General features: G+C 42.1%; 1 protein-coding gene across 4 annotated transcripts in view; it reads left to right on the top strand.

The window, feature by feature from the left end:
* GLIPR1 (GLI pathogenesis related 1) overlaps positions 1-25,123 on the top strand; it is a 69,127-nt gene that overhangs the window by 31,429 nt on the left and 12,575 nt on the right. For all 4 annotated transcript variants that reach the window (XM_027543326.1, XM_027543323.1, XM_027543324.1 and 1 more), the window contains exon 4: positions 15,076-15,188. In XM_027543326.1, coding sequence (XP_027399127.1) covers positions 15,076-15,188 — 113 coding nt within the window. The remainder of the gene's footprint in view (positions 1-15,075; positions 15,189-25,123) is intronic.

Genomic DNA, 25,123 nt, shown 5'->3' with positions numbered 1-25,123 from the left:
GCAATTTAATCTCTAGTTCCTCTGCTTTGTCTAAATCCATCTTGAACATGTGGAAGTTTTTGGTTCACATATTGTTGAAGCCTAGCTTGAAGGGTTTTAAGCATGATCTTGCTAGCATGTGAAATGAGTGCAATTGTGCTGTAGTTTGAGCATTCTTTGGCATTGCCCTTCTTTGGGATTGGAGTGAAAACTGACCTTTTCCAGTCCTGTGGCCACTGCTGAGTTTTCAAAATTTGCTGGCATGTTGAGTGCAGCACTTTCACAGCATCATTAGAGTATAGCTGATTAAAAATGTTATGATAGTTTCAGGTGACAGCAAAGGGACTCAGCCAGACATAAACATGTATCCATTCTTCCCCAAACCCCCCTTCCAATAACAAGTTTTTTAGGCTGAATAATATTCCAGATTGTGTGTATATATACACCACGTTTTCCTTAAGGAAATGCTGTCATTTGCAACAACATGGATAGATCTAGAGGGTATTGTGCTAAGTAAAATAAGTCAGAGAGAGAGAAACACCATAGAGAAACACCATATGATGTCACTCATGTGTGAGATCTAAAAAAAATAAACACTTAGAAAACATATTGGTGGTTGCCAATGGGGGCAGGTAGGTGAAATGGGTGAACAGGGTCAAAACTTGCAGTTATAAATAAGTCCTGGGGATGTAATGGGTAGCATGGTGGCTACACTTAACAATCCTGTATTGTGTATTTGAAAGTTGCTAAAAGAATGTGAGAAACACAGTCACCAGCCCAAAACCAAGGGAGGGACTCGGAGACACGAAGCACAGCAAAAGCAAAACTTCTACTGAATGTCTTGCAAGAGCCGGTGTCTGGCGGCAGGCACACCAGGGACGGTTGCAGCGAGCACTTCTACTCCCTGGAGCACGAATGCCTCCCTGGTTCCCCATTGGCTGAGTACCATGGGGTTACAATCTTCCCAGACTGCACTGCTTCTCATAGGGTATTCTTTCTTCTCCCTTCCCATCCTAAGTTCACAGTTCTCAACTAGGACTTTAGTTTATCCCTTCCCAAGCATCCTGTTAGCTTAGAGACTCTCCAGTTGTAAGCTGTTAGGTAAGACTAGCTTGCTAGTAATTTTTCAAGACAAAATTAGCTAGCTCTGAGTGGAAAACCATTTGTTAATAATTTTCCACCCAAGGCCAGCTACTTTGTTCCGAAAATGAACCACTTCAAGTTCCATTTCTTATAGAGACTATATCTTAAAAGTTCTCATCACAAGAAAAGAAGTTGTAACCATGTGTAGTAATAGGTATTAACCAGACACTGTGGTGACCATTTTGCAATATATACAAATACTGAATCATTATGTTGTACATGGGAAATTAATATAATTTTATGTCAGTTACAGCTCAATTTTTTAAAAAATCAGATTTCAAGGACAATTCCAGAGATTCTCATGTAGTAGAACTGAGATGGGCCCAGAAATCTGCATTTTAAACAAAGCACTCAAAGAGAAGTCAATTTGAGATGCAGTGATAGAAATGAAGAAATTTTAAAAGTAAACACAAAAATAATTGAGAAATTAAAGTACAAGAATCAAACCTGAAAATGAATGGCTAGGTGCTCTCAGGAAGAGAGAGAGGCTTAATTCACTTGGTTACCTGGAGTTCCCTGCAAGGGATTCTAGGGTGAGAGGTGGGAAGGGGAACACCCTACTTGGATCTGGGAGCAGTGAAGGGGTCATCTTTCACCAAAGGAGAGCACTGCTCCTCTGGGAGACCAGTACCTGCCTCCCTAGCTCCTCCCTAGTTGTCACACAAAAAGAAGGTGGAATGCAAAGTGCCCCCCACAGGCCTTCCACCACCTCCTACTCCATCAATAGGGGCTTCCCTTGTGACTCAGCTGGTAAAGAATCTGCCCGCAATGTGGGAGACCTGGGTTCGATCCCTGGGTTGGGAAGATCCCCTGGAAAAGGGAAAGGCTACCCACTCCAGTATTCTGGCCTGGAGAATTCCATGAACTGTATAGTCCATTGGGTCGCAAAGAGTTGGACACGACTGAGCGACTTTCACTTCACTTCACTCCATCAATAAGCGTTGGAAACACTCAGTCTCCATTCCAATTCTCTACCCTCATGCTATACTCTCTTCCCAGAGAGCTGTTCTTAACTGATTGTTTTCCTTTTCTTTTTTTTTTTTAAGTAAATTTGGCTTTTTCCTGGGTCAAACCGGCACACAGGCCTTGGTTCTGTGAGTCTTTCCCACCTCAGGGTTGGTTCCCCAGGGATGCCCTCTGCTGGGAGACTTGTCCTTGCTCCCAGGCCAGCTCACTTCCGCATCAGCCTCACTCACGCAGAACAGGGTCCCTGCTACAAACTCCGGAAGCACCCTCTGCTTCCTCTTCACAGACCTCAAAACCTGTGTGCAATGGTTTCTGGACAGCTGCTCTCCACATTTAGTGAAGGCACACACTGGTTCCAGGGCTTCGCCTTTCTAAACCCCCTATTTGGCAAAACTAGTCCCAGAATTTGGAGAAGGAAATGCCAACCCACTCTGGTACTCTTGACTGGAAAATCCCAAGGACCGAGAAGCCTGGTAGCCACAGTCTATGGGCTCGAAAAGAGTTGGACACGACTGAGCGACTTCACTTTCACTCTCAGTCCCAGAATTTATATATATACATATATATATATATATATTATAGAGAGAGAGTTGGTGTTTTATATATATGTATGTAACCAAGAAGGGTTAATTTGAAATGTACACTGGATCTGCTTCTGCGACTCTGACCCTTTTTTGCTATTATAAACATACATCATGGCCCAACTCAGGGAGATAACCTGAGCTGCCCACCTGTGAAGGACTGTAAGGAAGGGAAACAACACATTCCCCTGCCGGAGGCCTGGCATTCTAGGGGACATTTGCAAGGACTGAAGTCTTTTTACTTTGTTTCCGCACCTCCCCTCTATCTCTGATTTATAAAAGAACCTGGCAAACAGGCTCTGACAAGATAGTTATTTCGAGATGCTCCCCTGCCATCTTCTGGGTCAGCCAGCTCCCAGTTAAAGTCTCTTCATTGCCTCGACCCCTCAGATTCATTGGCCTGTCATGTGGCAGCAGAGCAAGCTTGGATGAGGTAAAATTTAGCTGAGCCAGCCAGGAGCCTCGCTGCTCGTAGCTAGCCGGCCCTGATCAGGGAATATTGGGGCAAGACCCAGCAGCTGCTGAGACCATTTGTCCTGAGGTTCTTTCCTTCAAGAGTCCCTGAAGTGGCACCGGCTACCTCCAACACTTGGCCATTGAGACAAGGAACCCCCAGATTTCTATAGAGTCCATGGACTCAATTTGTCTACCCAAATCCATAGCTGGTTCAGCTGGTTCACTTGCTTTGTGTGCCCTTTTGTGTTATGAATGGACAAGCTCAGTTTTGGAGGGTAAGTTGCTGCAGTGTGCACACCAGGAACATTTTTTCCCCCTCAATGTGGGCTCTTCCTTTACAGGACAAGCCGCTATGGTTGGGGTACCCTGTTGGAGAGGGTGAGTATTGTTGGACTCTACCCTGATCTGGTTCATTTAGAGAACTAGTTATTGTGGGGCAAGACCACCCTGGTTGGAATTAGCCCATTTGTTTTGTAGGGTACATTTATGTATCTGATTTGGGAATCAGTTCAGTTGGAACCTCTCATTGGGGAGCTAGTTCTTGTGAAGGTGGGCAGCCTAGCTGGAATTAGTTCGTTTGTTTTGTAAGGTAAACCTATTTACCTAATTGGGGAAATCGGGTCATCTGTGCAATGATACTGAAATTTGTGCTATTTTTCTTGGAATTCATCTGCGTCTTTTGTGTTTTGGTGTTATAAAGTTTATAAAAATGGGAAATATTTCATCTGTCCCAAAGGAAAGATTTTTAAATATTAAATATGTTAAGATCAGAACAATGGCCCCTGAATGGCTCACAATTAAGCAATCTGGTGGTCAGAAGCACTTTACAAAGGAGAGGAACACCCATATTGAATAGGCCCAGGGGCTCTCTTGGACTTGAGGCATCCAATACTAACTTCTTCTACAGGAGTCCCAGGTAACTTTGATAGTGGGGGACAAGTTGATTGACTCTCTAAAAGAAATTACTCTCTTTTGTAAGTTAAACACGCAAATTACCTTTTCCCCAGAACCGCGTGATATCAAGGTTCTACCACGGCCTTTTTGACCAATCTGGGGTACGTTGCCTCCAATTTGGGGTGTTCTCCCTGTGAAGGGAAACTGCATTTATAAGGCGCTTTGGGGAAGGTCACTGGTCTAATGGGACTGTGAGGTCATGTTAATATGACTTTCCAGCTTATTCTGGTTACTTTGGTAATGTGCAAACATCTGGTAATACGAGTTTCCTCCAAGGCTTCCTTTATGGTTTTCTCATTTCTTTCTCCTCAAGCCCACTATGAACAGCTGAGCGGCTGTGGGAACAACTGAGGAACTGTGGCCAGGCTTATTCTCTAGCTGTTGTTCAGTCGCTCGGTTGTGTCCGACTCTTTGTGACCCCATGGACTGTAGCACTCCAGGCTTCCCTGTCCTTCACCATCTGCTGTAACTTGGTGAAACCCATGTCCATTGAATTGGTGATGCCATCTTGTCCTCTGTTGTCTCCTTATCCTCCTGCCTTCAATCTTTGCCCGCATAAGGATTTTTCCAGAGTCTGCTTTTCACATCAAGTGGCCAAGTACTGGAGCTATAGCTTCAGCATCATTTATGTTTTGGTGTTATAAAGTTTATAAAAATGGGAAATATTTCATTTCAATTGCCCTGCTTCATTGGAAGATCTTTGGGGTCCATATTAGATATGTTAAGATCAGAAGAACAATGGCCCCTGAAAGGCTCACAATTAAGCAATCTTCCCCAAAGATCCTTCCAATGAATATTCAGGGCTGATTTCCTTTAGGATTGACTGGTTTAATCTCCTTGTAGTCCAGGGGACTCTCAAGAGTCTTCTCCAGTGCCACAGTTGATCACACCATCATGGTTATATGGGTCATTGAGATCTTTATGGTATAGTTCTTCTGTGTATTCTTGCCAGCTCTTCTTAATATCTTCTGCTTCTGTTAGGTCCATACCATTTCTGTCCTTTATTGTGCCCATCTTTGCATGACATGTTCCCTTGGTATCTCTAATTTTCTTGAATAAATCTCTAGCCTTTCCCATTCTATCATTTTCTTCTCTCTCTTTGTGTTGTTCACTTACAAAGGTTTATTTATCTCTCCTTGTATTCTTTGGAACTCTGCATTCAGATGGATATTTCCTTCCCTTTCTCCTTTGCATTTCATGTCTCTTCTTTACTCAGGTATTTGTAAGGCCTCCTCAGACAATCATTTTGCCTTTCTTTTTTCTTGGGGATGGTTTTAATCACTGCTTCCTGTACAGTGTTACAAACCTCTGTCCATAGTTCTTCAGGCACTCTGTCTATCAGATCTAACCCCTTGATTTTATCTGTCACTTCTGCTGTATAATTATAAAGGATGATTTGGGTCATACTTGAATGTCCTAGTTATTTTCCCTTTCTTCAGCTGAAGTCTGAATTTTCAAAAAGGAGATATCATCTGAGCTACAGTCAGCTTCCAGTCTTGTTTTTACTGACTTTATAGAGCTTCTCCATCTTTGGCTGCAAAGAATATAATCAATCTGATTTCAGTGTTGACCAGCTGGTGATGTCTATGTGTATAGTCATGTCTTACATTGTTGGAAGAACATGTTTGCTATGACCAGTGTGTTCTCTTGGCAAAACTCTGTTAGCCTTTGCCCTGCTTCATCTTGTACTCCAAGGCCTAACTTGCCTGTTACTCCAGGTATCTCTTGACTTCCTACTTTTGCATTCCAGTCCCCTAGGATGAAAAGGACATTCTTTTTTGGTGCTAGTTCTAGAAGTTCTTGTAGGTTTTCTTAGAACCATTCAACTTTAGCTTCTTTGGCATTAGTGGTTGGGGCATAGACTTGGATTATTCTGATGGTGAATGCTTTGCCTTGGAAATGAACTGAGATCATCCTGTTGTTTTTGAGATTGCACCCAAATACTGCATTTCAGACTCTTTTTTTGATTTTGAGAGCTAACCCATTTCTTCTAAGGGATTCTTGCCCACAGTAGTAGATATAATGGTCATCTGAATTAAATTTGCCCGTTTGCATCCATTTTAGTTCACTGATTGCTAAAATGTTGATATTCACTCTCACCATCTCCTGTTTGACCACTTCCAATTTACCCTGATTCATGGACCTGACATTCCAGGTTTCTATGCAATATTGTTCTTTGCAGCATCTGACTTTACTTGCATCGCCAGTCACAACCACAACTGGGCATTGTTTTCACTTTGGCTCCATCTCTTCATTCTTTCTTGAGTTATTTCTGTACTCTTCTCCAGGAGCATATTTAGCACCTCCCAGCCTGGGGAGTTCATCTTTCAGTGTTACATCTTTTTGCCTTTTCATACTGTTCATGGGGTTCTCCAGGCAAGAATTCTGAAATGGTTTGCCATTGCATTATCTAGTTGACTGCATTTTGTCAGAACTCTCCACCGTGACCTGTCCGTCTTGGATGGCCCTACATGGCATGGCTCATAGTTTCATTGAGTTAGACAAGGCTGTGGTCCGTGTGATCAGTTTGGTTAGTTTTCTGTGATTGTGGTTTTCATTCTATCTGCCCTCTGATGGATAAGGATAAGAGGCTTGTACTTAGCCTCTTGAGGATACTGGCTGTGGGGAAAACTGGGTCTTGCTCTGGTGGGTAAGGTCATGCTCAGTAAATCTTTAATCCAACTTTTGTGCTGATGGGTGTGGCTGTGTTCCCTCCCTGAATTTGGCCTGAGGCGAAAGTATGGTAGGGGTAATGGTGACCTCCTCCAAAAGGGCTTATGCCAGCATGCCATGCCTTCCAGGACTGCTGCGGTTAATGTCCCTGACCCTGAGACTAGGTCAACCCCTGACCCCACTGGAGACTCCTGGGCACTCACAGGCAGGTCTGACGCAGTCTCTTGTGGGGTCCCTGCTCCTTTCTCCTGGGTCCTGCTGCACAAGGTCTTGTTTGTGCCCTCCAAGAGTCTCTGTTTCCCCAGTCCTGTGGAAGTTCTGGAATCAAATCCCACTGGCCTTCAAAGTCAGATTTCCTGGAGATTCTCAGTCCCTTTGCCGGATCCCCTGGTTGGGAAGTCTGCTGTGGGCCCTAGAACTTTGCAATGCTATGAGAACTTCTTTGGTGCAATTGTTCTCCAGTTTGTGGGTTGGTTGCCTGCTCAGCGGCTCTATAGTGGGGCCAATGGCAACCTCTTCCCAGAGAACGTAAGCTGCGCGCTGTGCCTCTGAAGATTGCTGCTGCCAGAGCCCCCGTCCCTGAAGGCAGGCCACCACGGAGACGCAGGGCAGCAGCGCTTGCTCTCTGGCGTGTTCCAAAGTCCCACAGCCCCCTGTGCTATCTCTGCAGGAGAGAGCCCTCCTTGCCTCTCCTCCCTGGCTGCTTGGATCACAGGGTGGACCCCTCAGTCTGTCTTCCCTCTGTCTTCTGTTCCCTTTGCCTCTTTCCCCCTCGGTCCAGATTGATTTGCTGGAGCCCGGGTGTTGCCTCTGAGCCTTCCAGAGGGGCCTTCTCCCTCAGGCTAGAGGGAAGGGTGAAGCTTTCCAACATGGTAGATAGATGTGTCAGTCCTGCTTGGGGAGGCCACCCAATTCTTTGGGGAAAGGATGGAAAAACAAAACTGTCTTTGGTTTACAAATGTAATCTTAACAGACCAGAAAGGTGATTCCAAAAATCCTTTCACCACCCCCAAACCTTCCCTGTTCATCTCACGAAGGAAGTGTTATTCACTCAGTCGTGTCTGACTCTTTGCAACCCCATGGTCTGTGGCCTGCCAGGCTCCCCTGCCTATGGGGTTTTCCAGGCAAAAACACTGGAGTGGGTTGCCATGCCCTTCTCCAGGGGATCTTCCTGACCCAGGGATGAAACTCTGCAGGCAGATTCTTTACCAACTGAGCTACCATAGAAGCTTCATCTTATGAAGTTTGTAAATGTTAAACAAAGGGGAAACAAAATAACCCTAGAAAGAATTTGCCTGTATCTTTGAGAGGCAAATGTCCTCACAGGTCTTCTCAGAAACCTTTATTTCTGCTGTCTTTTTAATGGAAATTTTAGAAAGGGTAAAATAATTTAGAAGCTGGCTTGTCCAAGGTAATTAAAAGTTGCTTTTCCTACAGATATTAATATTTAGCCATCTATCCAAGTGAGCCTGACTTGGTTCCTCTGTGAGAACCCCAAATTTAATCCAACCTTGTTATAAACTAATGGGCTTTATATTACTGTACCTGACTCAGGATTGAAATAAGAACTGAGGCCTCACTGTATGTACATGTCTGTATGTGTCTTTTTTTTTTTTTTTAATCACATTGCCGCAGTTAATATGAGTTGCAGGTTCACGTGAACTGGGACATATTTAATATTAAATTTGTACCTAGTATTAATGTTTAAGTTTGCTTATCTAATAATAATAGTATAGAGATGTCTTGAGTCATCAACATGTTAAATACAATGTTAAGTATACTTTCATTGTGCCTAGGTTTAACAGAAATAAAATATTATATTTGTTAGAGATTTGTCAGCCAAAATATGCCTCAGTGTGGAAAAAACTTTAAGAAAACTAAGATACGTGTTTTCAGTAGGAGTGAAGAATTAAAAAAAAAACATATTGAAGACCTATGCATGATCAGGATTTCATAAGAGTAGATTGAATTTGGTTGGGTGAATGAGTCTTGGTGAATGAATCTTGTTTGGGAGTAAGCTAAGACTTGGATTTGACTTTTGTTTCTGTTCAGGGAAAACCTTTCTTGGAATGCCATTTTGATGACAGATTATATGACCTTTTTGCCTTCAAGTAATGTGTATTCACTTTTGAGGTCTCTGGTTATTTTGGTTGTTTTTGTTGTTCGGTTGTTATGTCCTGTCCGACTTTTGTGATCCCATGAACGGCAGCATGCCAGGCTTCCCTGTCCTTCACTATCTCCCAGAGCTTGCTAAAACTCATGTCCATTAAATCAGTGATGCCATCCAACTATCTCATCCTCTGTCATCCCCTTCATCTGCCCTCAATCTTCCCCAGCATCAGGGTCTTTTCCAATGAGTCGGCTCTTTACATCAGGTGGCCAAAGTATTGGAGCTTCAGCTTCAACATCAGTCCTTCCAATGAACACCCAGGACTGATCTCCTTTAGGATGTACTGGTTGGATCTCCTTGCAGTCCAAGTGACTCTCAAGAGTCTTATCCAGCATGACATTTTGAAAGCATCATTTCTTCAGTGCTCAGCCTTCTTTATGGTCCAACTCCCACATCCATACATGACTGTTGGAAAAATCATAGCTTTCACTATATGGGTTTTTGTTGGCAAAGTGATGTCTCTTCTTTTTAATATGCAGTTTAGGTTTGTCACAGCTTTTCCTCCAAGAAGAAAGCGTCTTTTAATTGTGCGGCTACAGTCTCCATCTGCAGTGATTTTGGAGCCCAAGAAAATGAAATTCATCAAGTTTCCACTTTTTCCCCTTCTGTTTGCCATGAAGTGATGGGACTGGATGCCTTGATTTTAGTTTTTTGAATGTTGAGTTTAAAGCCAACTTTTTCACTCTCCTCTTTCACTTTCATCAAGAGGCTCTTTAGTTCTTCTTCACTTTCTGTCATAAGGGTGGTGTCATCTGCATATCTGAGGTTGTTGATGTTTCTCTTGCAATCTTGATTCCAGCTTGTGCTTCTTCCAGCCCAGCGTTCCTCATGATGTACTCTGCGTATAAGTTAAATGAGCAGGGTGACAGTACACAGCCTCAACATACTCCTTTCCCAGGTTGAACCAGTCCATTGTTCCATGTGTGGTTCTAACTGCTGCTTCTTGACTGCATGCAGGTTTCTCAGGAGGCAAATAAGGTGGTCTGATATTCCCATTTCTTTAATAATTTTCCACAGTTTGTTGTGATGCACACAGTCAAAGGCTTTAACATAGTCAATGAAGCAGAAGTAGATGTGTTTTCTGGAATTGCCTTGCTTTTTCTATGATTCAGCGAATGTTGGCGATTTGATCTCTGGTTCCTCTGCCTTTTCTAAATTCAGCTTGTACATCTGGATCTTCTTGGTTCATGTGTTATTGAAGCCTGGTTAAGAAATAAGTATTATCCAAGCCCCATTGTCAACTGATCAAATATTTAACCATGACTTTTAAGTCTTATGTCATTAAGATACTTCTGTACTCTGATGATGTACAGAAAGGGCTTCCTTATCAAGGAGATCCACAGGAAGGCTATAGAAATAATTCTAGCAGTTCCACATCAAAACAATGACTATTTATTTGAGGATTCCAGCCCATACCGATTGAAACAAGGAGCTGTCCTGCCCCTGGCGCCCCTAGACCAGGTATCCTGAGGTTTTTGCTCCATGACAGGCAGGGTTGACACTGTACTCAAGCTTGAAGCAATTACAGAAGATAGATCTTCACCTGTATGTTTCCCATAAAAATATGGGGATAAAATCTGAGGGGGGAAATGACACAGAAGGAAAGGGCACAGGGAACAGTCTTTGAAAGAATCACATAACCCAAGGACATTATATAGTCTACATATAAGCAAATAGGTCCAGGATGGTGGACTTAGTCTGTTCCCACTAGACCTTGAACCTCAATATACACTCTTACTCTTTGGAACACAACAAGCCAAGTGATACAAGTGGGTGGAGGCCCAATTGAATGTAAAGAAACATAGAAATATATGTTTCAGGATCTCTTTAGATATCTACAACTTAAAAATAAGTGATGAAAGGGTTTTGTACATGGTCAGTCAGGATTGACTAAGGTTTAAAACAAGTTTGAGTAAATGAAACTATAAGCTAATATAAAATATAAGTTGGCCTCTCTTAAAAGAGACAAATTTTCTGACAATGCTAAACTGCCTTTTGATAACCGAGTTTAAGCTTATTTAATCTGTATTTGCCTTCAAAATATTTTATTGTTGCTTTGGTTCAGTTTCACAGTGACCCATGGTCCAGTTGTATTTTAACATGTTACTTGGTGCTCCTTTGACAAGGCTTCCCAAATCAAATTATAATAAAGTTCCTTTGAACTCCAGCTAACTTTGGGGTGCTTCAAAGGGGTCTCTGAGGGATCCAAAGGGAGATATTAAACTAATCAGGTTCATATGGTATCTTAAACTAGAAGGGAAGTGTTGTCAAATGAATAATAAACTCTAAATTATATTATATGGTAATTGGTACAGATATTCTGGAGATTATATGGAATTCCTCAGAAGTTTATATGTCCTGATAGAATATTATGAGTCATAGTTGTAGTTATGAAGGTGTTCTATGTCACAGCAGTAACTGGGTTTAAACTTAACCTTCTTTAAGTCTTGCTACTATACACAGTTACGGTTTTACTGATGCCTTCGTAAAAATACCTCCTCTTCAAAAAATTTAGGAAAAGGACTTTCAGATACATACAAGTGTCTGACTTTCAGACAACAATACTGAACTGAATAAAAAATAAATAAATTGAAGAATTCTAATGAGAAACCTAATGACTTCATAAAGCTGTTAACAAAAGGGATTAGTTACATAGAACTGAGTAAACTGGTAATCAGGCTGTAATTTTTGTGGTCTCTATCTCAAAGGATTACTGGTTTAAATCTGTTGTAAAAAAAAAAAAAAAAAAAAAACTTCTCCTTCAATTAATCAAGACTTGCAATAAATAGTTTGGTAGATTATGCCTTTGGGAACATTTACTTTTTCTCTCTACCTGGGTGATCCTGCCAGTAACATATGCTTGTCTCAAAGATTAAACTGTGCCTAGGTGTGCATGGCCAGTACAATGAAACTGTAGACAGCTCACTAAATCAGTTATGGTGGTTATTATAACTAGTTATACTAATCATTGGAGAAGGCAATGGCACCCCCCACTCCAGTACTTTGGCCTGGAGAATCCCATGGACGGAGGAGCCTGGTGGGCTGCAGTCCATGGGTCACTAAGTGTTGGACACAACTGAGCGACTTCACTTTCACTTTTCACTTTCATGCATTGGAGAAGGAAATGGCAACCCACTCCAGTGTTCTTGCCTGGAGAATCCCAGGGACGGGGGAGCCTGGTGGGCCGCCGTCTATGGGGTCATGCAGAGTCGGACACGACTGAAGTGACTTAGCAGCAGCGTACTAATCATTGGTTAAATCTGCTCTTTGTTTTCCAATCCTGCTTTGTGTCTCTGTGGTGCCCTATGTTGTCTGCGTTATATCCTGTCTAATCTGTAAGATTGTTGTCTTTTACAGTAACCAGTGTGTAAAGCAGGCCTCCAACAAAACTTCTATGACTAAGCACTTTTGAGGAAATAATAGTAATAGCATGATACTAGATATGGAAAGAAGCAACAAGAGAAAATCTCTTGGATTATAGTTAGACACAATCCAGAGAATTTTAATTATTGATGAGCCCTGGTTCAAAACTTAACACCTGGAGCAACATATCAAGAATATTTTGACTGAACTGGGATGAGCCGCCCAATGCCATGGGACAAAAGTTGATCATGAAATGTTTCCCAGATAATGGTCATTCATGACCAAGAGGAGAAGACCTGAGAGACGGAGTCAGCAATTGCAGCCCTTTCATGGGAGCCAGGGAGCCCTGGGAAAAGGGAATGCCTGCCTCCTGGCAGTCCTTAGACGGCTGCCACTCCAACTACTCCCTGTGGTGAACCCCGAGGAAACACTAAGAAAGCAGAATGACAGGCCCCAGGTAGCTAAGATGTACAAAATAGGATTTAATGAGCCCTGACTCTTGCACCTTCCCATGCATAGCAAAGCACTAAATTTCCTAACTTGAGATGCCCTCTTACGTTTGAAGTTCAGTATTTCTAAGTATACAGGCATAAAGTAGGCACTTTTCCGAGAGGAACAGAGGAAGACGGGTCTTAATCATTTAAAAACCCCAGCACCAGAGGGGGCCGTTTTGCTTGTCGGACGGGGGGACTCCCAGGAAGATCCATCTGACAAGCAGAATGGCCCCCTTGCTCGCACGGGACTGTGGGCTGAACACTGAAAGGAGGCAGTTGTAACCCAGAAGGTGAATTTTATGTTTACTCTGGGTCTGCTTCTGTGGCTTTCACCCTGTTTTACTTGTTATAAACACACATCCTGGCCTGCCTCAGGGAGATCGCCTAAGCCACCAACCAGCGAAGGACTGTTGTTGCTCAGTCCTGTCTGACTCTTCGTGACCCCTTGACTGCTAGACTATAAGGAAGGGAAACTAGCACACTGCCCTGCCCGAGGCTCGCCATCCAAGGGGACGTTTGCAAGAATTGAATAGTCTTTTCACTTAGTTTCCTCACCTTCTCTATATCTCTGATCCATAAAAGAACCTGGCAACCAGGCCCTGACAACAGAGCTCTTTTGAGGCGCTAGCCTGCCATCTGCTCTCAGCTGGCTCCCCCATTAAAGTTTCTTCCTTGCTGCAACCCCTCATCTCTCGGATGCATTGGCCTGTTTTGTGGCAAGCAGAGTGAGCTAGGACTGGTAACCTATATATGTAAAAACAATTCCAAATGCAATTTGGTATCACTGGAAAAAGGAGTGCATTAAATTGCTAGCACTAGCAATCTAGTAATCCACTTGCTAGATATTTTAAATACTTCAGATACTTTCTTCTTTAGGTTTCTATTACAGCAAACAGTGTCAGGATAAGCTGTATACTTTTGTGGCTGAATGCAAAATGAAAATGTGGATGCCCTTTCTCAAAAATCGGGAGGAAAGTGCCACTAAAAATGCATTGATGTGTGACAGCACCGAATTAAGCCAAGCACAGGGCCCTTCTGATGATGGGGTCCAGTGGGACAGCACGGTCCTGCTCCCGGCGGCTGGCCCTGTTCTTGGTCTCCCTCCTAGGCCACTGCTTTTCTTTCTTTCTTTCTTTCTTTTTTTCTCGCATGCTCTCACTTACATGTATACCCCTGGTCATCTGATGGGCATCTCAGGAGCAACAGGAGCTGAACACAACCCCTTGTCCCTGTTCCTACCTACCTCCTTCTTCACTAATTTTCCTCCTCTTGGTAAATGTTGTTTAGACCCAAACATTAACCTGATTTTTGTCCTCCCCTCTTACCCCACTCTCAACACAAAAGCAAATTATCCAGCTTTACATAGAAGATGAAGCATGTGTGGTATGTTGTGCTAAGCAAACATCAGTTGTGTCCAACTCTTTGCAGCCCTGTGGACTGCCAGGCTTCTCTGTCTATGGGGATTTTCCAGGCGAGAATACTGGAATGGGTTGCCTGCCCTGCCCTCATCCAGATCTTTCCGACCCAGGGATCTCCTTGCATTGGCAGTAGGTCCTTTACCACTAGCGCCACCTGGCGAACCTGGTTAATTCCAGGAACCCTCACTACCGGCAGCCAAGTGGGAGTCACCATCTGCTCTCTCCAGGGCCAATGAAGCAGCCTCCCAAACCCCCCTGCTCTTTTCGCCCTTGTTCTTCTCAGTCCCTTTGGTATGTGACAGCCAGCGGGCCTTCCTGAGACTTGGTAAAGGGCTGTCCCTCCCTCCACTGCAAGACTTCCCAGGCGCTGCCCCTGTCTCTGACCTCGCAGCTTGCCGCTCGCCCCAGCCTTAGTCCTGCCGCCCTTGCATGCCAGCAGACTCGGTCCCAGGGCCTCTGCCCCAGGGCTCCCGCTGCACCGCCTGCTCCTCCTCCAGCCTTTAGTTCTCCTGTGCTGCCTCTTCCCCACTCAGGCCTCAGCTCAAAGGCCTCCTCCACACTCCAGAGACAGCGTCCCTGCAGGGGAAGCCCCTTCCTCCGCAGCAGTCACACTCTATCCTGTTATCCTGCTTTATTTCCTCATTGCACTAGCTATCAGAATGCCTTACTGTTTATATGTTTATTTCACACACGCATACATGCACACACACACGCACGATTTGTTTCCAACCAAATTCTGACTGCACAACACTTCCCTGGTAGGAAGTGCTTTATCTCACTAGAGTTACTGTACCTCACCATGTTTAGGAAGGCCTAATCATACTTCCGTGTCCATTTTATTGTCTCTCTTCTTCATATCAGTCCGTGTTTTCTTTCAGGTTGTCTGGGCAGATAGTTACAAAGTTGGCTGTGCAGTACACTTTTGTCCTCGAGTTTCTGGCTTCGGAGCTCTTCTCAATGGAGCACATTTTATATGCAACTATGGACCACCGTAAGTGCTGAAATTTATTACTTTGTGGAAAAAAGAACTATTTTAGAGGTATTTATCCTCATTAAATAAATGCAGAAGATAGATTTGGGTAATATAATAAAGCGTAAAAGAGAAAAGGAATGTTACCCTTAATTCCTCTGTCCAATTTTCTCTGTATGTTTGCTTGTGGTGTGTGTATACACACCTTTATAAACACTACGTCAGTGCACACACACAGAGACACGTATGTATAAGGGTAGCGAGACTAACGTGTTTTCAGGGACATAGATTAATTGGATATGGTAATAATATACAAGAGGGGAAGATATTCTCTAATATTCTACTATATTAATTTATTATAAATTTCTCAAAACAAACAAAAAACCCACTCTGAATGGAACTCCCCAATCTGTATAACTTATTCACTTACTTTTGACAGTTTCATTTTTGAAAGACATAATTTTTCTCCTTTTGAAAAATGGGAAGACATATGACATCTCCCCCAACTTCCTTTAAATGTATATATGCGTTCTTTTGCATCATATACAAACTTAGAAAACAGAGACCATAAAGGAAATACATGCTTTTCTAGTTTTTACTTACAATTATGTATGCACATTTTCCATGGCATTAAAGTTTTTTAATGGATTACAGTAATTAAAAACAATGAGGTAATAATTGTATAAAGCTTACCGTGTGCCAAGCGCTGTTTTAAGCGCTTCACCTATATTAAAGGTATTTAATCTTCGTACAGAGTCTGTGATATAGGTCCTACTCAGCCCTGTTTTGTAGACAAGACAGCTGAGGCCCTGACAGTGACTGGCCTACAGTTAGTGAATGTCAGAGCTGGACTGTGACTTGGGAGCTCTGGCTCCAGAGTCTTTTCTTGTTAGGAACAGCTCACTTTATTGAAGAGCTGAGATTGTTCCCTGTGTTTTCTTTTACTTGTTTATTTATTTTTATTGAAGTCTAGTTGATTTACATTATTGTGTTAGTTTTAGGTGTACAGCACATTCAGTTCTATGTATATGCATATTTTCTTTTTCAAATTCTTTTCTCTTATAGAGATATATAAATAATACTGAGTATAGTCCATGTGCTGTACAATAGGTCTTAGTTGATTATCTATTTTATATGTATTATTATATGCATTATATCCATGTAATATCTATTTTATATTTTATATGTAGTAGTCTCTATGTGTCAGTCCCAAACTCTTAATTTATCCCTCCTCCATCCCTTTCCCTTTGGTGGCTATAAGTTTATTTTCTATATCTTTGGGTCTATTTCTGTTTTGTGTAAATAAGTACCATTCTTTGTATTCCACATGTAAGTGATATCACATGACATTTGTCTTTGTCTGGCTTACTTTGCTTAGTGTGATAATCTCCAGGTCCATCCCTGTTGCTGCAAATAGCCTTATTTCATTCTTTTTTTATGACTGAGTAATAATCTAGAGGTTGTTTCCATGTCTTGGTTATTGTAGATAGTAATGCTATGAACATTAGGGTGCATGCATCTTTTTGAATTAGAATTTTCTTGGGTTATATGCCCTGGAGTGGGATTGCAGGATCAAATGGCAACTCTACTTCTAGTTTTCCAAACGAATCTCCATACTGTTCTCCATAGTGGCTGTACCAACTCACATTCTCCTCAACAGTGTAAGAGGGTTACTTTTTCCCTACAACCTCTCCAGTCCTTATTATTGGTAGACATTTTATGATGGCCATTCTGATTGGTGTGAAGCGACAATTTCTCAGATACAAATGTGTTGAGCATTTGCATGTGATATTGAGTATCTTTTCATGTGCCATTTGGCCATCTGTATGTCTTCTTTGGAGAAATGTTTATTTAGATCTTCTGCCCATTTTTTAATTGGGTTGTTTGTTTTGGTTTGTTTGTTTGTTTTTATACTGAGTTGTATGAACTGTTTCTTTATTTTTGAAATTAATCCCTTGTCAGATCCATCATTTGCAATTATTTTCTCCTATTCCATAGGTGTATTTCTGTTTATGATTTGCTATGCAGACGTTTTTGGGTGTCTCCTGAGGAGGTATGGGTCAGCAGTGGACTGCTGCAGGGCAGGGGCTCTGGGTGCAGCAGACCTGGGTATGGCATAAGCCCTCTTGGAGGAGGTCACCATTAACCCACCATAGAGCCGCCAGAACTTACACAGGACTGGGAAACAGACTCTGGGAGGGCAGAAGCAGAACCTTGTGCACACCAGGACCCATGAGAAAGGAGCAGTGACCCCACAAGAGACTGACCCAGACTTGCCCGTGAGTGTCCACGAGTCTCTGGCAGAGGAGTGGGTTGGCAGTGGCCTGCTGCAGGGTTGGGGCACTGAGTGTAGCAGTGCCTGCATGGGACCTTCTGAAGGAGGTCACCATTATCTTCATTATCTCCATCATAGTTTGGCCTCAGGTCAAATAACAAGGAGGGAACACAGCCCCACTCTTCAATAGAAAGTTGGATTAAAGATTTACTGAGTGTGCCCTACCCATCAGAACAAGACCCAGTTTCCCCCTCAGTCAGTCTCTCCCATCAGGGAGCTTCCATGAGCCTCTTATCCTCTCCATCAGAGGGCAGATAGACTGAAAACCACAATCACAGAAAACTAACCAATCTGATCACATGGACCACAGCCTTGTCTAACTCAATGAAACTATGAGCCATGCCATGTAAGGCCACCCAAGATGGACAGGTCATGATGGAGGGTTCTGACAAAACATGGTCCATTGGAGAAGGGAATGGCAAACCACTTCAGTATTCTTGCATTGAGAACCCCCTGAACAGTATGAAAAGGCAAAAAGATAGGACACTGAAAGATGAACTCCTGAGGTCAGTAGGTATCCAATATGCAACTGGAGATCTCTGGAGCACTAACTCCAGAAAGAATGAAGAGACAGAGACAAAGCAAAAACACCCAGTTGTGGATGTGATTGGTGATGAAAATAAGTCCGATGCTGTAAAGAGCAATATTAAATACGAACATGGAATGTTAGGTCCATGTGTCACGCGAGTATATGTTCCTCGGTTCTTTGTCTTGTCACAACAAAGATTTGGAGCGACGGACATTAAAGCCCTCGGCGTGTCACAGCTCTCAGGTCTTGGACAAACCGTGCTATAGCTCTTAGGCAAATCAGTGTTACAGCTCCATTTTATTTAGAAGATAGCAGGAGAATCCATCCTCAAAGCGTGAGGGCATGCCAACCCAAAGACTCAAAGAGAAGAGAGTGGAGGAGCGCAGGGGGCAGGAGGGGGGAGAGAGAGAGAGTGAGAGAGGGAGAGAGAGAGAAAGAGCACACGCACGCGGGAGAGAAAGAGAGAGAGAGCACTTTGGCTCCTCCTTTTATATGTTTTTTCCTCCACCTGGACCTGCCCTATGCAAATTGGGCTTAGCCAGGAGTGCTGTTTGTTCTGCCTGAAGTCTTCACTCTGGTCCTCTGACCTTCCTTTGACCTTCCTTGTCTTTTAGCCACAGCCATTTTGGACTCCTTTTCCCTATTCTACCTACCTAACACATGAATCATGGCATATTAGAAGTGGTCAAACAAGAGATGGCAGGAGTGAACATCGACATTTTAGGAATCAGAGAAATAAAATGGACTAGAATGGCTGAATTTAACTCAGATGACCATAATATCTACTACTGTGGGACAGAATCCCTTAGAATAAATGGAGTAGCCATCATAGTCAACAAGAGTCCAAAATGCAGCAGTTGGATGCAATCTCAAAAACGACAGAATGATCTCTTTTCATTTCCAAGGCAAATCATTCAACATCATGGTAATCCAAGTCTATGCCCTGACCAATAAAGATGAAGAAGCTGAAGTTGAATGGTTCTATGAAGACCTACAAGATCTTCTAGAGATAACACCCAAATAAGATGTCCTTTTCATTATAGGGGACTAGAATGCAAAAGTAGGAAGTTAAGAAACACCTGGAGCAATGGGAAAGTTTGGCCTTGGAGTACAGAATGAAGCAGGGCAAAGGCTATCAGAGTTTTGCCAAGAGAATACACTGGTCACAGCAAACACCCTCTTCCGACAACACAAGAGAAGACTCTACACATGGACATCACCAGATGGTCAACACCAAAATCAGATTGATTATATTCTTTGCAGCCAAAGATGGAGAAGCTCTATGCAGTCAGCAAAAACAAGACCAGGAGCTGACTGTGGCTCAGATCATGAACTCCTTATTGCAAATTCAGACTTAAATTGAAGACAGTAGAGAAAACCACTAGACCATTCAGGTATGACCTAAATCAAATCCCTTACGACTAAACACTGGAAGTGACAAATAGATTCAAGGGATTAGATATCTGATAGACAGAGTTCCTGAAGAGCTATGGATGAAAGTTCATAACGTTGTACAGGTGGCAGTGATCAAAACCATCCCCAAGAAAAAGAAATGCAAAAAGGCAAAATGGTTATTATACTGCATTTGCCATTTTGTCTGAGGAAGCCTTATAACCAGCTATGAAAACAAGAAAGCAAAAGGAAAAGGAGAAAAAGAAAGAATGCCCATTTGAATGCAGCATTCCAAAGGATAACAAGGAGAGATAAGAAAGCCTTCCTCAGTAATCAATGCAAAGAAATAGAGGAAAACAATAGAATGGGAAAGACTAGAGATCTCTTCAAGAAAATTAGGGATACCAAGGGAATATTTCATGCAAAGATGGGCACAATAAAGATAGAAATGGCATGGACCTAACAGAAGAAGAAGATATTAAGAAGAGGTGGCAAGAATACACAGAAGAACTATACAAAAAAGATCTTCACGACCCAGATAATCATGATGGTGTGATCACTCACCTAGAGCCAGACATCCTGGAATGCGAAGTCAAGTGGGCCTTAGAAAGCATCACTATGAACAAAGCTAGGGAATTCTAGTTGAGCTATTTCAAATCCCAAAAGATGATGCTGTGAAAGTGCTCCACTCAATATGCTAGCAAATTTGGAAAACTCAGCAGTGGCCACAGGACTAGAAAAGGTCAGTTTTCATTCCTATCCCAAAGAAAGGTAATGCCAAAGAATGCTCAAACTACCACACAATTACACTCCTCTCACACACTAGTAAAGTAATGCTCAAAATTCTCCAAGCTAGGCTTCAACAGTACATGAACCGTGAACTTCCAAATGTTCAAGCTGGTTTTAGAAAAGGCAGAGGAACCAGAGATCAAATTACCAACATCCATTGAATCATCAAAAAAGCAAGAGAGTTCCAGAAAAATATCTACTTCTGCTTATAGACTATGCCAAAGCCTTTGACTGTGTGGATCACTAAAAACTGTGGAAAATTCTTAAAGAGATAGGAATACCAGACCACCTGACCTGCCGCCTGAGAAATCTGTATGCAGGTCAAGAAGCAACAGTTAGAACTGGACATGGAACAACAGACTGGTTCCAAATCAGGAAAGGAGTATGTCAAGGCTGTACATTGTCACCGTGCTTATTTAACTCATATGCAGAGTACATCATGAGAAATGCCAAGGACAATAAAGCACAAGCTGGAATCAAGATTGCCAGGAGAAATGTCAATAACCTCAAATATGCAGATGACACCACCCTTATGGCAGAAAGCAAAGAAGAACTAAAGAGCCTCTTGATGAAAGTGAAAGAGAAATAAAAGCAAAAATAAACAAATGGGACCTAATTAAAATTAAAAGCTTCTGCACAACAAAGGAAACTATAAGCAAGGTGAAAAGGCAGCCTAAAGAATGGGAGAAAATAATAGCAAAGGAAGCAACTGACAACTAATCTCAAAAATATACAAGGAACTCCTGCAGCTCAATTCCAGAAAAATAAATGACCCAATCAAAAAATGGGCCAAAGAACTAAACAGATATTTCTCCAAAGAAGACATACAGATGGCTAACAAACATATGAAAAGATGCTCAACATCACTCATTATCAGAGAAATGCAAATCAAAACCACTATGAGGTACCATTTCACGCCAGTCAGAATGGCTGCCATCCAGAAGTCTACAAGCAATAAATGCTGGAGAGGGTGTGGAGAAAAGGGAACCCTCTTACACTGTTGGTGGGAATGCAAACTAGTACAGCCACTATGGAGAATAGTGTGGAGATTCCTTACAAAACTGGAAATAGAACCGTCATATGACCCAGCAATCCCACTGCTGGGCATACACACCGAAGAAACCAGAATTGAAAGAGACACGTGTACCCCAATGTTCATCACAGCACTGTTTATAATAGCCAGGACATGGAAGCAACCTAGATGTCCATCAGCAGATGAATGGATAAGAAAGCTATGGTACATATACACAATGGAGTATTACTCAGCCATTAAAAAGAATACATTTGAATCAGTTCTAATGAAGTAGATGAAACTGGAGCCTATTATACAGAGTGAAGTAAGCCAGAAGGAAAAACACCAATACAGTATACTAACGCATATATATGGAATTTAGAAAGATAGTAACGATAAGCCTGTATGTGAGACAGCAAAAGAGACACAGATGTACAGAACAGTCTTTGGGCTCTGTGTGAGAGGGCGAGGGTGGGATGATTTGGGAGAATGGCATTGAAACATGTATAATATCATATGTGAAACGAATCACCAGACCAGATTCGATGCATGATACAGGATGCTCGGGGCTGGTGCACTGGGATGACCCAGAGGGATGGTACTGGGAGGTAGGTGGGAGGGGGGTTCAGGATGGGGAACACATGTACACCCGTGGCGGATTCATGTTGATGTATGGCAAAACCAATACAATACTGTAAAGTAATTAGCCTTCAATTTAAATAAATAAGTTTATATTTTAAAAAAAGAAAAAGTGAAAGAGGAGAGTGAAAATGTGGCTTAAAGCTCAACATTCAGAAAACTAAGATCATGGCATCTGGTCCCATCACTTCATGGCACATAGATGGGGAAACAGTTGAAACAGTGTCAGACTTTATTTTGGGGGGCTCCAAAATCACTGTAGATGGTGATTGCAGCCATGAAATTAAAAGACGCTTGCTCCTTGGAAGAAAAGGACCAACCTAGATAGCTTATTAAAAAGCAAAGACATTACTTTGCCCACAAAGGTCTGTCTAGTCAAAGCTATGGTTTTTCCAGTAGTCATGTACAGATGTGGGAGTTGGACTACAAAGAAAGCTGAGTGCCGAAGAATTGATGCTATGGTGTTGGAGAAGACTTTTGAGGCAGCAAGGAGATCCAACCAGTCCATCCTAAAGGAAATTAGTCCTGAATATTTATTGGATGGACTGATACTGAAGCTGAAACTTCAATACTTTGGCCACCTGATGCGAAGAACTGACTTTACTGGAAAAGACCCTGATGCTGAGAGAGATCGAAGGACGGAGGAGAAGGGGATGACAGAGGATAAGATGGTTGGATGGCATCACCAACTCAATGGAGATGAGTTTGAGTAAACTCCAGGACTTGGTGATGGACAGGGAGGCCTGGTGTGCTGTGGTTCATGGGGTCGCAAAGAGTCAGACACGACTGAGCAACTGAACTGAACTGAACTGATGCAGAAATTTTTAAGTAGTTCCCACTTGTTTATTTCATTTCCTTTACTCTAGGAGACCGATCCAAAAACATCTTGCTGCAATTTATGTCAGATTGTTCTGCTATGTTTTCCTCTAGGAGTTTTATAGTATCCCATCGTATATTTAGGGCATCTCTGTATTTTCTTTTCATGGATGATGCACAGTCTTATAAAAATCTTTGGTCATATCTGTTTCCTTCAGTTCCTAGAATGATACTACTAGGTAAAAGTGTGATCACTTTATGTTCTGTAAAATTACATATTGCCAAATATCCTCTACCGTTATTACATCAATTTATACTTCCTCATCAGTACTGGATATAATTTTTCAGGATTTTCTAATTGCTAGAAAATTATATTGCATGTTTTCTTTTGTATCTTTGCTCCTAGTGATTTTCATTTCTCACCTGATTGCCTACTTAGATTTCTTCTTTTGTGAGTCATATGCTCTGCCCATATTTCTACTAGAATAATTTTGATTTAAAGTTTTTAACTTTGTCATAATATGACAATTTGTGATTTTTTGTCCTTGAATTTTGTTTGGATTTTACCAATCTTCAGGCCCCAGAAGACTTGTTATAGAAACCTCTCTCTCTGTCCCTGAAGTCAGAAAATGTGTTGACTACTCTGAGCATGAGTGGAAGTGAGGTGACCAAAATGGGTCTTGTTCAGAAAATAACAGATTTCACTTAAAGTCTTAGAGACAGAAAATGAGGGAAACCCAGGAAAAACTAGCCAAGCCATGAGTCAGACAGCAGTAACCTTTCATGACATTTGTATATCTTAGTGTTTGGGATGTAGGCTCCTAAGACCACCCAACTTACTTCATTTACTGTGTGACTTTGAATAAGTCACAGATATCTCTCTGAATCTATTTCCTAAGTAAAAGATCAATATAAGCACCTACTGCTTAAGAGTAGCTCTGAAAATTATACAAGAAAATTATGTAAATGCAATGACAGGCCATGGTGATTGTTTGAGAAGTATTCATAATTATTACCATTATAATTGTTGTTGTTCAGTTGTTCAGTTGTGTCCAACTCTTTGAGTGCCATGGACTGCAGCATGCCAGGCTTCCCTGTCCTTCACTATCTCCCAGAGTTTGCTCATGTCCATTGAGTCAATGACGTCATCCAACCATCTCATCCTCCGTTGCCCGCTTCTCCTCTTGCCTGCAATCTTTCCCAGCATCAGGGTCTTTTCTGATGAGTTGGCTCTTTGCATCAGGTGGCCAAAGTATTGAAGCTTCAGCTTTAGCATTGGTGCTTCTGATGAATAATCAGGGTTGATTTCCTTCAGCATTGACTGGTTTGATCTCCTTGCAGTCCAAGGGACTCTCAAGAGTTCTCCAACACCACAGTTTGAAAACATCAATTCTTCAACGCTCAGTTTTCTTTATGGTCCTACTCACACATCCATACGTGATAACTGGAAAAACTATAGCTATGACTATATGGACCTTTGTCGGCAATGTGATGTCTCTGCTTTTTAATATAATGTCTAGGTTTGTCATAGCTTTTCTCCAGGGAGCAAGCATCTTTTAATTTTGTGGCTGCGGTTACTGTCTGCAGTGATTTTGAAGCCCAGAAAATAAAGTCTGTCACTGTTTTCATTTTTTCCCAATCCATTTGTCATGAAGTGATGGGATCCGATGCCATGATCTTAGTTTTTTGAATGTTGAGCTTTAAGCCAGCTGTTCACTCTCCTCTTTTACCTTCATCAAGATGTTCTTTAGTTCCTCTTTGCTTTCTGCCATTAGAGTGATGTCATCTGCATATCTGAGTTTATTGATATTTCTCCCAGCAATCTTCATTCCAGCATGAGCTTCATCCAGCCCATGTACAGCATTTCACATGATGTACACAGTCTTTAAGTTAAATAAGCAGGGTGACAATATTCAGCCTTGACATACTCCTTTCCCAATTTTGAACCAGTCCATTGTTCTATGTCCGGTTCTAACTGTTGCTTCTTGACCTGCATATAGGTTTCTCAGGAGGCAGGTAAGGTGGTCTGGTATTACCATCTCTTGAAGAATTTTCCACAGTTTTTAGTGATCCACACAGTCAAAGGCTAATTTAGCACAGTCAATGAAGCATAAGTAGATGTTTTTCTGGGATTGCTTTGTTTTTCTATGATCCAAAAGATGTTGGCAACTTGTTCTCTGATTCCTCTGCCTTTTCTAAATCCAGCTTGAACATCTGGAAGTTCTCAGTTCATGTACTGCTGAAGCCTAGATTGAAGGATTTTGAGCATTACCTTCTAGCATGTGAAAGTGCAACTGTGCTATAGTTTGAGCATTCTTTGGCATTGCCCTTCTTTGGGATTGAAATGAAAACTGACCTTTTCCAGTCCTGTGGCCACTGCTGAGTTTTCCAAATTTGCTGGCAAGTTGAGTGCAGCACTTTCACAGCATCACCTTTTAGGATTT

The sequence above is a fragment of the Bos indicus x Bos taurus genome, chromosome 5, assembly GCF_003369695.1.
Source record: "Bos indicus x Bos taurus breed Angus x Brahman F1 hybrid chromosome 5, Bos_hybrid_MaternalHap_v2.0, whole genome shotgun sequence".
Taxonomy (NCBI): domain Eukaryota; kingdom Metazoa; phylum Chordata; class Mammalia; order Artiodactyla; family Bovidae; genus Bos; species Bos indicus x Bos taurus.
Note: the sequence above shows the minus strand (reverse complement) of the source record. Positions and strands in the feature narration are given on the sequence as shown.